The sequence below is a fragment of the Oncorhynchus nerka genome, linkage group LG28, assembly GCF_034236695.1.
Source record: "Oncorhynchus nerka isolate Pitt River linkage group LG28, Oner_Uvic_2.0, whole genome shotgun sequence".
NCBI lineage: Eukaryota > Metazoa > Chordata > Actinopteri > Salmoniformes > Salmonidae > Oncorhynchus > Oncorhynchus nerka.
In genome coordinates this window covers 57282000-57298265 of record NC_088423.1, presented here as the reverse complement: position 1 = coordinate 57298265, position 16266 = coordinate 57282000, and the positions used below count along the sequence as shown (strand labels likewise).

The following is a 16266-nucleotide window of genomic DNA, read 5'->3' as shown; positions in this document are numbered from 1 at the left end:
TTCCCCATTACATACTGTATATCACCAGTAGCAGCTTACATTGACCGTTAATTCCCCGAATAAACTACAATGTTTGTTTGGTTACCGTAAATTCTGTTAATGCATTCCATATAGTAATATTAGTCAATTACCGTTCTCATATTATCGGGACACTTTTGCAGAGCTCACAACATATGCTACACTTGAGAAACAAATGTTGCTTTATTTCATTCAATTTTCAGAGTTGTCAATTTATTTATTGTGTTTTGTTTGGAGCGCTCCTGACAATGTTAAGGACACACACCTGATTACGCATATAGAAGTAGGCATAGGCTACCTGGCCTGCGCGCAAATGTAGGCCTATAAATTGTCTTAACTTGAGCTTCGAAGTAATTTTCTCTTCACTTCAAAACAGGAAGTAAATGAAGTATGTTTTTAGAATCCATTGCGAATGACAATAGCTTTTCAATGTATTAGAAACATATTTCCAGCTCTCTCCCTTTCGATAACCACTCGGCATGAAAGGGAAAAATGTAATGCTCTGATTGTGTGGAAACTTCATAAAACACCTGATTACTTTTAATCCCTTGCAGAAATAGCCTACAGTTTTGTCTGTCCGGAGCTCACTGGCGCAAGAAACTCTGTCCAGAATATTTATACAATGTTGCAAATCAGGCGGACACAGTTGATACAATGTTTAAAGTTTGTTACAGACAGGCAATGTGTAGCCAATGGGATTTTACAGGATTTTTATTTTTAATCATCATATTTTCTACAGACAGGCAATGTTTTTATTTCTTGGCTTTATGTAGGCAAGTTTTTACATAGTTGGCAATGGCAATAGAAGTTACTTTTATATTTGTATCATTTTAATTTAGATAGCATTTAAATTAACCACATGACTTTTTGAGATCAAAATTAAATGAAACTGTTCCACGAAAATGTGCATATAAAAATCAGAACCGGCCCTTTCCTGTTTCAGCAAGACAATGTTCCTGTGTTCCTGTCCATACAGAAATAGGTGTCGAGATCGGTGTCGATGAACTGACTGGCCTGCACAAAGCCCTGACCTCAACCCCATCGAACACCTTTGGGATGAATTGGAACGACGACCGCGACCTAATCACCCAACATCAGTGCCCGACCTCACTAATGCTCGTGGCTGAATGGAAGGAAGTCCCCGCAGCAATGTTCCAACATCTAGTGGAAAGCCTTCTCAGAAGAGTGGAGGCTGTTATAGCAGCAAAGGAGATAGCAACACTAGATTAATGGCCATGATTTTGGAATGAGATGTTTGACGTGCAGGTGTATAATTGGTTTTATTGAAACACATAGGGTGTGTCTGTATATGGAAAAATCCAGGCACTTGTCATCTCCCGTCTGGATTACTGCAACTCGCTGTTGGCTGGGCTCCCTGCCTGTGCCATTAAACCCCTACAACTCATCCAGAACGCCGCAGCCCGTCTGGTGTTCAACCTTCCCAAGTTCTCTCACGTCACCCCGCTCCTCCGCTCCCTCCACTGGCTTCCAGTTGAAGCTCGCATCCGCTACAAGACCATGGTGCTTGCCTACGGAGCTGTGAGGGGAACGGCACCTCAGTACCTCCAGGCTCTGATCAGGCCCTACACCCAAACAAGGGCACTGCGTTCATCCACCTCTGGCCTGCTCGCCTCCCTACCACTGAGGAAGTACAGTTCCCGCTCAGCCCAGTCAAAACTGTTCGCTGCTCTGGCCCCCCAATGGTGGAACAAACTCCCTCACGACGCCAGGACAGCGGAGTCAATCACCACCTTCCGGAGACACCTGAAACCCCACCTCTTTAAGGAATACCTAGGATAGGATAAAGTAATCCCTCTCACCCCCCCTCCCCCTTAAAAGATTTAGATGCACTACTGTTCCACTGGATGTCATAAGGTGAATGCACCAATTTGTAAGTCGCTCTGGATAAGAGCGTCTGCTAAATGACTTAAATGTAAATGTAAATGTTAAATGAAAAACACATGTTTAAAAATGTAGACCAATTGATTGGTCGAAAGAAAATACATTTTTTGGGGCGGGGACAGTCCAAATGCGAGTAGACGGCTCACTTTCCATGAAATCCTCCTCTATGTGGAAACAGCAATAATTATTTGAAATGGTCTGTTTGAGATACAAGTTTGGGTTGGGGTTTAAGTGTTTTCTCTCCCATTTATGCTTTGGCCACAAATACGAGTATAGGACGTCAACAACATTATTTTTTGTATGTATTAACAGAATATAAACTTTTGAAAGTGAGATTATCACTTCACAGTTTTATTAAGCACATTTCTGAGGAAGTGGGAACATTGTTGCATGAGAACTACTTTACCATATTGGGTAAAAAAGGTATGTTGAAAATAAGAAGTACCTTACAAAATACAAGTTGGCAAAAAAATATCACTTGCAAAGTGTAAGGACAAATATCCATAAACATGCAAAAAGCTTGATAATGCAAGGGGAGGATGAGCTTACCTGCTACAAGGTCACCAAAGCCAATCGTGGTCAAGGTGACAAAGGAAAAGTACAAGCCCTCCAAATAGGTCCAACCCTCTTGAGACATAAATACAAATGGGGGGATGACCAGATGGACCAGTACACCCCAAAGGACAAAGATGGCTGTGCAAGTGAACTGGGCCTTTCGCTGAAAAACAAAAAATAATGCAAAAACCGATGAAGTGAGTCAAATGCAGTGGGATGCAAAGAAACACATTCACTTATTTCCCTCTGATCATTTTAACTTAGACAAAGACAAATTAGCCATGTTAGATGAAAAAATATTTACAAGACAAAAAGTATCTTTCTTACCAGTGAAACCCCTCTCTTGGTAAGGTACTGACCCAGGTGCTTGGCCCTGCCTCCAAAGAACTTCCCCAGCTCACTGATCCAGGTAAGACAGAGTGGCACCCCAAAGAGCCCATAGAAGATGCAGAACACCCGTCCTGCTGACGTTTTGGGGGCAATGTTGCCATAACCTGTCAGAGCAAGAAAGAATAGGAAGGGGTTAATAGTAGTATTCAAATCAACAGCATTCAAACCTTAACACTTCTTTGTTTTGAACAATTCAGATAATAAATTCTACCAAAAGAACGCACATTTAATAACCACAGTTTATAAAATATTTTTCAGTGATGAGAAATGATAGAGACTTGGCAAGGCTGAATAAATATGTAAAATCATTCAGAGTACCAAAATAAGATAAATTACTCTGCTGACAAACTAAACCAACAATAAAGACCAGTTCTTTAATCTGGCTTTTCTTTACCCGATCCCATTTGATCTGTACCGTACATTTAGATTATACAGACATGGACTAAAAGGGCAAGCAGTCCACCCTAAATGAGAGTTTATCCCATTAGAGTAAAGTTAAGCAGATCATTACTGAAAGATTTTGAAATAAGATCCACATATCCATGCACAATAAATTATTATGGAATATATTCCTGTCTTGTTGCATCAGTTACGATATTCCCTTTTCTCCTGACTATAAACCACAATTACATAAGCTCCATGTGACACTCTCAGGACAGTTTGCCTACCTATAGTTGTGATGACAGTAGCAGCAAAGATGACAGCATTGGGCCAGTTCCAGTTGTTGAAAGTCTTGCTGCCAGTGATGGTGACACCTTGTCCGGCAGCATCCGACACCACCTGGGCACAATAATAGCAGTGTGGCAGTTAGTGAATTGAAAGCAACACTGGGACACATGTAATTTATCTTGCTATAAACAGGCCCATTTCCCATACCACATCCTTCCTGTGAGCCGTTGATTTTATCTCCAGATGTACTGATGATCCAATGATCAAAGCGCCACCACTGCGACCTGTATGCTCTAGTCGGCTGGCCCTCGCTACATACTCGTCGCCAGACCCACTGGCTCCAGGTCATCTATAATTCTATGCTAGGTGAAGCTCCACCTTTTCTCAGCTCACTGGTCACGATAACAACACCCTCTAGTAGCACGCGCTCCAACAGGTATATCTAACTGGTCATCCACAAAGCCAACACCTCCTTTAGTTGCCTTTCCTTCCAGTTCTCTGTTGCCAGTGACTGGAACGAATTGCAAAAATCGCTGAAGCTGGAGACATACATTGCCCTCACGGACTTTAAACATCAGCTATCTGAGCAACTAACCGATCGATGCAGCTGTACATAGTCCATCTGTAAATAGCCCACCCAATCTACCTACCTCATCCCCATATTGTTTTTATTTACTTTGCTGCTCTTTTGCACACCAGTATCACTACTTACACACCATAATCTGCTCATCATCATCTGCTCATCTATCACTCGTGTCAATCTGCTAAATTGTAATTACTTTGCTACTATGGCATATTTATTGCCTTACCTCCTCATGCCATTTGCACACACTGTATATAGACTTTCATTTTTCCCTATTGTGTTACGCTTGTTTATTCCATGTGTAACTCTGTGTTGTTGTTTCTGTTGCACTGCTTTGCTTTATCTTGGCCAGGTTGCAGTTGTAAATGAGAACTTGTTCTCAACTAGCCTAAATGGTTAAATAAAGGCTAAAAAAATTAATGTAAAAACAATTTGCACTCAAGGACCCTAGAGGCCCATTCCTAACCTGAAGGGTTTACAATTTAAAAAAACACTGCATATGCTGGTGGAGTGACACAGGAAGACGGGTACTTTTTGTCCATAAACAACCATTATGCAATTACACAATCAAAGACAAAAAGGACAAACTGGGTTAACACATAGTAGTCTTTCCAGACGATTATCGGCTGGTCAAAATCACAGCCGCTATAATTTTAACTTTTTTTAATTTCACCTATTTAACCAGGTAGGCCAGTTGAGAACAAGTTGTACAAGTTGCACTGTTGTACGAAAAGTGCACATCAATCCCAGAACAACAGCAACGGACCTTATGAAGATGCTGGAGGACATAGGTACAAAAGTATACATTGTAAGTATACATCTATATACATTGTAAAACGAGTCCTATATCGACACAACCTGAAAGGCTGCTCAGCAAGGAAGAAGCCACTGCTCCAAAACCGTCATAAAAAAGCCAGACTACGGTTTCCAACTGCACATGGGGACAAAGATCATACTTTTTGGAGAAATGTTCTCTGGTCTAATGAAACAAAAATAGAACTGTTCGGCCATAATGACCATCGTTATGTTTGGAGGAAAAAGAGGGATGCTTGCAAGACGAAGAACACCATGTTGTGGGGGTGCTTTGCTGCAGGAGGGACTGGTGCACTTCACAAAATAGATGGCTTCATGATGAAGGAAAAGTATATGGATATATTAAAGCAACATCTCAAGACATCAGTCAGGAAGTTAAAGCTTGGTCGCAAATGGGTCTTCCAAGTGAACAATGACCGCAAGCATACTTCCAAAGTTGTGGCAAAATGGCTTAAGGACAACAAAGTCAAGGTATTGGAGTGGCCATCACAAAGCCCTGACCTCAATCCTATAGAAAATGTTTGGGCAGAACCGAAAAAGCATGTGCGAGCAAGGAGGCCTACAAACCTGACTCAGTTACACCAGCTCTGTCAGGAGGAATGGGCCAAAATTCACCCAACTTATTGTGGGAAGCTTGTGGAAGGCTACCTGAAATGTTTGACCCACGTTAAACAATTTGAAGGCAATGCTACCAAATACTAATTGAGTGTATGTAAACTTCTGACCCACTGGGAATGTGATGAAAGAAATAAAAGCTGAAATAAATCATTCTCTCTACTATTATTCTGACATTTGACATTCTTAAAATAAAGTGGTGATCCTAACTGATCTAAAACAGGGAGAATTTACTCGGATTAAATATAAGGAATTGTGAAAAACTGAGTTTAAATGTATTTGTCTAAGGTGTATGTAAACTTCCGACTTCAACTGTACACACACACACACACACACACACACAAAATATATATATATATATATATAAATGCAACATGTAAAGTGTTGATCCCATGTTTCATGAGCTGAAATAAAATATCCTAGAAATGCTCCCTATTATGCACAAATTTGCTTACAACCCCATTATTGAGCATTTCTCCTTTGCCAAGATAATCCGTCTACCTAACAGGTGTGACATATCAAGAAGCTGATTAGACAGAATGATCATTACACAGGTGCACCTTGTGCTGGGGACAATAAAAGGCCACTCTAAAATGTGCAGTTGTGTTACACAACACAATGCCACAGATGTTTTGAGAAAGCATACAATTGGAATGCTGACTGCAGGAAAGTCCAGCAAAGCTGTTTCCAGATAAATTAATGTTAATTTCTCCACCATAAGCCACCTCCAACATATTTTTTTACGAATTTGGCAGTATGTCCAACTGGCCTCACAACCGCAGACCACATGTAACCACGCCAGCACAGGACCTCCACATCCGGCTTCTTCACCTGCAAGACCAGCCACCCGGACAGCTGATGAAACTGAAGAGTATTTCTGTCTGTAATATAGCCCTTTTGTGGGGATAAATTCATTCTATTGGCTGGGCCTTGCTCCCCAGTGGGTGGGCCAGTCTCCCAAGGGGGTGGGCCTATGCCCTCCCAGTCCCACCCATGGCTGTGTCCCTGCCCATTCATGTGAAATTCCTAGATTAGGGACTAATTTATTTATTGAAATTGAACGATTTCCCTATATGAACTGTACCTCAGTAAAATTGTTGAAATTGTTGATATTTTTGTTCAGTATACATGGTCCAGCATGTTGTTTCCTCTCGTGGAGCAGGGTACATGTTGGTGATATTTTGGAAAAATGTTGTAAAAACTCCCACCACAATAAAAGACTGCTCCGGTGAGAAGACTCTTGCTGGCTAATGTTCTTGCACAGTTCGTTGAGTGCTTGCTTGATGTTTGCTTGAGGTGGTATTGTACACAGCTGTGATAACTCACGTGAATTCACTCGGCATTTAGAAGGGTTGGTATTTTAGCATCAGAAACTCCAGGTCGGGTGTACAGGAGCTCATGGACGTTTTAAACTTTGGTACACCAGGAATTGTTGATGAAGAAGCCCCCCCCCCTGCTACTCTTACAAGAAGTCGCCGTTCGATCCATAAGGAAAATGGAAAAGCCATTTGGTTGAATAGCAGAGTCGCATGTATTGTCCGTAAGCCATGTCCTGTAAAAACAACGACACAGCATTACCTGATGTCCAGCTGCAACTGAAGCCTTGCTCTGAGTTCAAAGTTTATTTTCCAGCGATTGGACATTAGCCATCAGGATACTAGGAAGAGGAGGCTGTAGCCAGTCTTTCAGCATAGCTTGGAGTCACCCTTTCCTTCGTCTCAGGCATTGCCTTCAGTTATCTAGATCAGCAGCAACAAGTAAGCCTGCTGTGTGGGGAACAAAGGAGCTTATGTAGTATTCCAGTTCTGGGAGGCTGAGAGTGTGTAGCTTCCGATTTATGACACAGAAGTAATTGTCATCGTAGGAAATTGGACAAACATTCTGAGCAAACAAAGTAATAATTAATGCAAAAATAGCCATAAAAAAGGTTGAGTAGGAACGGGCAAGACGGGGCACCCTCCTCAGCACCACCATCTTATAACTTTAACTACAGAATCCATCAAGCTATGTGTGTACTTGAGCAGCCACAAGGAAAAGCCAAAGAAGCCCATTCCCCCAGGCATGAGCGTACACCCTTCGGCAATAACTTCTAAACTGGGATGGGGCAATGCATTCCCACACACCAAAGCTCTTTAGATTCATCCAAATGTGCTCGAGGGCAAAATATGCTTGAGCTCAAAAGTGCTGGCAGAGCAGCAGATGAGGGCTCTCTCTAATAACGGGCCTGCGACAGTTCAGCTCTGTAATTAGTCAAGCACTAGAGGAGCAAATTCCTTTGCCTGCTGAATCAACAGTCATTCTTGGTCTTCATCAGGCCCCATGACAAGAGAATTGATGGACTTGGTAAAAAAGGGACACAGAGGACCGATGCTCGGCCGAAAGCAGTAGGTGGCCATCCTCTCGCTTGCTGTCGCCACAATGTGTTATAGGGACCACTTGCATGTAGAATCGGAAAATCAGTTGGTGCTTCGTTTTCACACCCTTGTGCCAAATCAGAGTGCTTAGAGAGCTTTCCCACAATGAAAACAAGTGTTTGGCTGTTACCAGTTAAAGGCACTGAGTAGCAGTTATTTTGGTAATTTTTTGGCTTGATGAGTTTTGAGTAATGTTCAAACAGATGGAAAAGGGGTCTTACAGCAAGACTTAATGTACTATAAATACATCAAAACACAATCATTTCAAGTAGCTTATTTGCAGTTAGTTGAAGTAAAGGACACTGCCAACTAATATCAACACATATTTTGTTTTGGAGAAATGATTTGCCTTCTGTAAGATTATAAACCTATTGCCTTGTCATTTCGTTGAACCCCCCCCCACATATCTTTAAGATCTTTTCTAACTTCTCTCCCTCATGGGGGTGGATGATGAAAGTTAGCAGAAGTAACAAGTTAGACCTATCATTTAGACAGTGTTTTTACTGATATACATTATGTTTATGACTTATTAGATGATTAAAACTCATCATTACATTACCAAATCGGTAACAAAATGTCCCCAAAAATTGAACGGAATCACAGCAATTAAATTGACTACAATGGGAAATCATAGTGGTCTCCTGCTACTGTCCTCCCTTCTTGGTATACTGTTCAGCTCATAACTATTATCTTTCTCTTTGTCATCTGGTGGTCAAAGCAAGAGTGTGAAAACAGTCTGGACAGGCCCTTGCTCACTCTCCCTTTGCCCTCTTCTCTCTCCAGTTAATATCACCTCTCCCGTAAAGCATCTATCATTCAATTTACTGCAACCAGCATCCTCATCTTCTGCTCCAGAAAGTGGGAAATTCATTGTTTTGAGTATATTGAAGAAAGCAAAGCCAGCAAATCACAAATATGTAGCACAAGTAACTGCCATGGAGAATGATTACTTTACATGTACAAAAAGAACAGAGAAGGTCTTCACCATACAGTGTCATGTCCCTAAGTATTTAGGGTCCTTCCAACACCGGTTTCTGACAATAAAGCACATTTTCATTTTGCAGAGGCTATCCCTGAGGCTACACTTAGATTGGGTGTCTGTGTGTGTACGCATGACAAAGGCCTACATGTTGTTTTTGTTCAGTTGTTTTTGCTGTTGACAAAAGTCTAGGACTTTTCCCCCCATGTAAAAAAAATATTGGTTAAATAAACAGGAGCTTTTATAATCATTATGTTACTAAACTGCATCTGCACAGTTTAAGTAAATGTGGTATTGTCATTTTTGCGTGGAAATTGTTAAGAAGTCATTCTTTTGCATAGAGTTACATGGTTTGTTAAACTTTGCAGTCACTGTTTATTGTTTGGGATACATTTGAAAGTGAAACATCTGTCTCAATAGATTTCTGTTGACGTGGAATTGCCCTTCTTATTAAGTGGGGAAATGACACTCTGGCGAGAAACCGTGGTGAGCAATTAAGCAATTCTGATCATCTGCAATGTAAACTTATTCCTGCACTTCTTGAAAGGAATTTAACCCCCAACCCAAGATAAAGTTTTGAGTTGTCATTCCTGAATGTGTTTTTTTGTTGTATTTTTTCAGGTGTGGATTATCTTAAATGGCAGTGTTGGGTCTATCAGACTACCGACCGTGAGAAAGGAACACCTGCCGACAGCAGCTGAAAGTATTTTAAACTAATGGAAACAAGTCAAATATTGTGAGTCGAGGGCTGCACATAAACAGGAACTGAAACTAGCCATTTCATTAGGAAATTCTGCTTCGCTCCAGACATTTTGCTCAGAAAAAGAAGAATTGAAAGGCCTGCTAGTGTAAAGTAAACACAAAGGGTATAGATTGTGTCCGCCATCTCTTCTCCAAGAAACCGTTCCTCTCTCTGAAAGTAGTTGCTTAGAAAGGCAAAGTAAAAGATTCATAATCCTCCAAAACAAATGTCAATGCATTACAGTGAACCCTTTGGAGATCAGCTTGTAATATTTACTCCAGGATGTTATTTCACCCCCCCACCATGACACGGGATAAACAGCTGCTTTTTGTGGCTGTATTATAGATATGTTTGGGGTTGCGAAGATGACTATGTCTGTATATCCATATCTGTGGCCTGATCTGGTCAGTACTCTTGTGCTTTAACCCAAATACTTACAGGGCATCTAGAAACTGATAAAAACCATATACCGCTTGAGGAAAAGTACTTAAGTACGGAGAGTCAGAGAAAAATGCTGACTCAGAGGAAAAGGCACAGAATAATTGTGAGGGCATAACGACAGCTGTTCCCATCTCAAGCTGAAGAGCAGCCAAAAATACGTTTATGATTTAATGGTCGATTACAGAGCAAATTGAAACGCAGTTGCAAGGTTGTGGCCTGCTCGCCTCCCTACCACTGAGGAAGTACAGTTCCCGCTCAGCCCAGTCAAAACTGTTCGCTGCTCTGGCCCCCCAATGGTGGAACAAACTCCCTCACGACGCCAGGACAGCGGAGTCAATCACCACCTTCCGGAGACACCTGAAACCCCACCTCTTTAAGGAATACCTAGGATAGGATAAAGTAATCCTTCTCCCCCCCCCCCCCCCCTTAAAAGACCTAGATGCACTATTGTAAAGTGGCTGTTCCACTGGATGTCATAAGGTGAAAGCACCAATTTGTAAGTCGCTCTGGATAAGAGCGTCTGCTAAATGACTTAAATGTAAAATGTAATGTAAATGTTGTGGGAGTGAACCTAGAGAGCCTGCTCCATTTCTTCATCCTATTGTAAGACCAGGGTTTACTTTTGAAAAGCTACAGATATCCAATGGTAGGCTGGCTGACAAACACTACCCTAAGTTGGGCTGTGTCATGATTCTCCACACTTCTAAAGTGTGCATTAGTCATGAATTTAAAAGCATTGGATTTGGTGTATAGATTGGTGTAAGTATTGGCTGTGGGGAGCCTCCATGGTTACTCAAATCTATGAGAGTGCACACTAAGGGAAAGTGAATAATTGGGATCAAATCAAATGTTATTTGTCACATGTGCTGAATAAAACAGGTGTAGACCTCACAGTGAAATGCTTACTTACAGGCCCTTATCCAACAATGCAACTAAGAAAAAGTGTTAAGTAAAAAAAGAATTAAAGATCAGCAGAAAAATAACAGTAGCAAGGCTATACACAGGATGCAGCCTTTGTTTCGCTGCACTAACGTGGAAGGTCAATGGAAGGTCAGCTCTAGCTCAGCAAAGGGCAGGAGTCACCCTTCGAGGCCATAAACCCAGAGCTATGTGTGATTCACTGTGGCCAGTGGTGCTAGACCTGCTCTGTAGGAAGCTGTAAAGTAGGATAGCACATTTTACAGCCATAGGGAAGGATAGGGAATACGTATAACATTTATGCAATACCTTTGAGTTTGCTAGCTTGAACAATGGGTCTGTCTGTAAAATGGATTTATGTAACCATAACAAATAGATGGTGACAGAAACATAATTTCACCTTATTTTAAAATGGGTAAATGTTCTACAACACCCCACGTTCATGCCGGAACAGTTGCAAAAGAAAATGGAATCTTAATCTGTCAAAAAATTGACCAACACAATTACACAATTAATTACAGAGCTCATCTGTAAAACAGACCTTGTCAAAATAACCTAAACTGCTGTGTGAGGTGAAATGGTAGCCACACACACAACCTGCACACCTCATCTTTAGTTAACATGAGCAAGTTAACTTCGGGCCTGACTGACTTTTCGCAAGAGATTTCTTGTTCCTACAAATATTTTGAAAAGGTAAAGTAGAATCAAATAGATTTCAAGATGGCGTAGCAGTTCAGACGTCTTTGTCTTTTCGTGTCCTGTGTATATATCTTTTTAATATTTTTAATATTTTCATTTATATTTTTAACCTCAGTTTCAACATACTCTCCTGCAACTCGCCTCACCCAATATGGTATAGATCTGCTATTTTCTATACTTTAGAACTAGAACCCCCAATAGAAGCTAGCCAGCTAACTAACTACTAGCTAGTAGTCAGTTAGCCACTGCTAGCGGTCATCAGCTAACCTTAGCCCGGTCAACTCCTGCCAGTCTGCACAGCGTGATTCAACCCAGAGCATACCGGACTGCTTTTTCGCCACATCTCCGGTTTCCTACCGCAAGCTCTGAACCTTTTCACCTGGATCATCGCACCTAACTAGCTGCTATCAGAGTGGCTACCCCCTGGCTAATGTCTCTGTCCCGAAGCAAGCACCAGTGAGCCTGGAACTAGCCTCATGCTAGGTCCATCTCCCGGCTAGCTGAAGAGGCCCATTCAGCCACTCCTTGGGCTACAATACATATTTTGCCAATTGGCCTGGACCCCTTTTACTGCCGACACGGAGCCCAGCCGATTCCATAACGACTGGTCTACTGATATAATCTGCCCGAGGGGTTTCAACTAGAGGTCGACCGATTAATCGGAATGGACGATTAATTAGGGCCGATTTCAAGTTTTCATAACAATCGTAAATCGTTATTTTTGGGTGCTGATTTGCCGATTTTTAAAAATTATTTTTATACCTTTATTTAACTAGGTAAGTCAGTTAAGAACACATTCTTATTTTCAATGACGGCCTAGGAACGGTGGGTTAACTGGCTCGTTCAGGGGCAGAACGACAGGGGATCTAATCTTGCAACCTTACAGTTAACTAGTCCAACGCAATAATGACCTGCCTCTCTCTCGTTGCACTCCACAAGGACTGTTATGCGAATGCAGTAAGCCAAGGTAAGTTGCTAGCTAGCATTAAACTTGTCTTATAAAAAACAATCAATTATAAATCACTAGTTAACTACACATGGTTGATGATATTACTAGATATTATCTAGCGTGTCCTGCGTTGCATATAATCTGACTGAGCATACAAGCATACAAGTATCTTAAGTATCTGACTGAGCGGTGGTAGGAAGAAGCAGGCACGTAAACATTCATTCAAACAGCACATTCGTGCGTTTTGCCAGCAGCTCTTCGTTGTGCGTCAAGCATTGCGCTGTTTATGACTTCAAGCCTATCAACTCCCGAGATGAGGCTGGTGTAACCGAAGTGAAATGGCTGGCTTGTTAGCGCGCACTAATAGCGTTTCAAACGTCACTCGCTCTGAGCCTTCTAGTAGTTGTTCCCCTTGCTCTGCATGGGTAACGCTGCTTCGATGGTGGCTGTTGTCGTTGTGTTGCTGGTTTGAGCCCAGGGAGGAGCGAGGAGAGGGACGGAAGCTATACTTTTACACTGGCAATACTAAAGTGCCTATAAGAACATCCAATAGTCAAAGGTTAACGAAATACAAATGGTGTAGAGGGAAATAGTCCTATAATTCCTATAATAACTACAACCTAAAACTTCTTACCTAGGAATATTGAAGACTCATGTTAAAAGGAACCACCAGCTTTCATATGTTCTCATGTTCTGAGCAAGGAACTGAAACCTTAGCTTTCTTACATAGCACATATTGCACTTTTACTTTCTTCTCCAACACTTTGTTTTTGCATTATTTAAACCAAATTGAACATGTTTCATTATTTACTTGAGGATGTATTTGGATGTATTTGGAATAGCGTCTTGACTGTAGACAGAGTTGTTATAGTAAGCCATCAACTGCTCTCAGGCCGTGCAGTAAATCATGTCAGAAGCAAGCATATTATTTACCGACAGCAGCTGAAAATTTCAATAAAACTACATCATGTTTTGAACTTCCAATGCTTTGTCTAACAACAGTCAAGAATCTAGCAAATAAGTTGTGGGTCAGGGTGCAGTATTTAGTTATTATTAAAGCACAAACTTACTGTATGTTTCTCACACTTGTTTTACCAAAGGCAGCAGTGTTGCCAAGGCTACTGTTGCCTAGCACTGCTTGATTTGCATAAATTAATGTCTTCATATCTCTTCAAATTCCCATGATTCCTCAATATATGTTTGAGACCGAACAGCTAGCGCTAAGATTAAGAATACTTTCCCGGTCTGAACAACCTGGAATGATGAAGAGAAGATTTCTAATGCTTACTTGCTTCATCTTCCTTTTCCAGGATCATGCTCTGTGCTCTAAATAACTTAACTGGCTATTTTTACTGTCTCTAAAGAGAATGGCGGGCTGTACCTCTCTGCTTGGATAGAGCAGATTAGGAAGAGTATCTACCAATAAAAAGTTAGAGCTGTTTGTTGGAGTTTAGAGTGACAAAAACTGTCTAGCTGATGTCTACCAAGAGCTCTCTGTGTCATCATTGAGTAGCACAAATGGAGCCATTGCTATTGACACAGAGGGCAAAAATTATGACGAGGGTGAAGAGAGTGACAACAATTACAGAATACAACAACTCACCACATCTAGTGACGACAACCACAACACACAACTTCTGACCAAGACCACACAACTACTGACCACATCTAGTGACCACGACCACACAACTTCTGACCACAACCAAACAACTTCTGGCCACTCAACTGCTGACCACAAAAACACATGTTTTGACAGCAACCACACAACTTCTGGCCAAAACCACACAACTTTTGACCTCTCAACTGCTGACCACAACCACACAACTGCTTAACACATCTGCTGACAACCACACCATTTCTGACCACAACCATACAACTACTAACAACCACCACCAAACTACTGAACACAGCCACACAAGTACTGACCATAAACACACAATGTCTGACCACAACCACACAACTTCTGACCACAGCCACACAACTACTGACCACCACCAAACTACTGAACACAGCCACACAAGTACTAACAATAAACACACAACTTCTGACCACACAACTACTGACCACAACAACACAATACTGAACACATCTACTGACCTGACCACTACCACACAACAACTGAACACATCTACTGACCACTACCACAACCACAGAACTGCTTATCATAATCTGTGACCACAACACAACTACTGACCACAACTAGTGACGCACCAAAATTTCATTTTTGGCCTATACCGATATCCAATATTTTCCTTGCCCCAAAAAAAGGTGAAATAGTTAACACACACACGGACGCAGCGGTCTAAGGCACTACATCTCAGTGCAAGAGGTGTCACTACAGTCCCTGGTTCGAATCCAGGCTGTATCCAACCAGGCCGTGATTAGGAGGCCCATTAGGCAGCGCACAATTGGCCCGGCATAGTCCGTCAACATAAATAAGAATTTGTTCTTAACCAGTTATGCATTAGGGGGCGCTATTAACATTTTTGGATAAAAAACGTTCCCGTTTTAAACAAGATATTTTGTCACGAAAAGATGCTCGACTATGCATATAATTGACAGCTTTGGAAAGAAAACACTCTGACGTTTCCAAAACTGCAAAGATATTATCTGTGAGTGCCACAGAACTGATGCTACAGGCGAAACCAAGATGAAATTTCAAACAGGAAATGCCCCAGATTTTGGAGGCGCTGTGTTCCAATGTCTCCTTATATGGCTGTGAATGCGTAAGGAATGAGCCTACACTTTCTGTCGTTTCCCCAAGGTGTCTGCAGCATTGTGACGTATTTGTAGGCATATCATTGGAAGATTGACCATAAGAGACTACATTTACCAGGTGTCCGCTTGGTGTCCTCCGTCGAAATTATTGCGTAATCTCCAGCTGCATGCATTTTTCCATGTGGTTCAGAGGAGAAACCAAACTTCCACGAATGATATATCATCGAATAGATACGTGAAAAACACCTTGAGGATTGATTCTAAACAACGTTTGCCATGTTTCTGTCGATATTATGGAGTTAATTTGGGAAAAAGTTCGGCGTTGTAATTTTCATTTTTTTCTTAGCCAAACGTGATGAACAAAACGGAGCGATTTCTCCTATACAAATAATCTTTTGGGAAAAACTGAACATTTGCTATCTAACTGAGAGTCTCCTCATTGAAAACATCCGAAGTTCTTCAAAGGTAAATGATTTTATTTGAATGATTTTCTTGTTTTTGTGAAAATGTTGCCTGCTGAATGCTAGGCTTAATGCTATGCTAGCTATCAATACTCTTACACAAATGCTTGTTTAGCTATGGTTGAAAAGCATATTTTGAAAATCTGAGATGAAAGTGTTGTTAACAAAAGGCTAAGCTTGAGAACCAATATATTTATTTCATTTCATTTGCGATTTTCATGAATAGTTAACGTTGCGTTATGGTAATGAGCTTGAGGCTATAATTACACTCCCGGATACGGGATTGCTCATCGCAACAGGTTAACAGTGAAAACAGGGTGTTGACATCAAGCAGTTTGCAATGACTTGTCTCCCCATAGGAATACATTACCTGCTCCCCTAAATTCAACCTGAAGCCTAT

The 16266-nt window shown here is 41.4% G+C and overlaps 1 protein-coding gene across 1 annotated transcript in view; it reads right to left on the bottom strand.

Annotated features, from left to right (window-relative positions):
• Positions 1-16266, bottom strand: part of kcnk5a (potassium channel, subfamily K, member 5a) — a 74380-nt gene that overhangs the window by 7679 nt on the left and 50435 nt on the right. Inside the window, exons 2-4 of the mRNA XM_029641052.2 lie at positions 3534-3645; positions 2803-2969; positions 2470-2638 (exon numbers count right to left, since the gene is read on the bottom strand). Coding sequence (XP_029496912.2) covers positions 2470-2638; positions 2803-2969; positions 3534-3645 — 448 coding nt within the window. The remainder of the gene's footprint in view (positions 1-2469; positions 2639-2802; positions 2970-3533; positions 3646-16266) is intronic.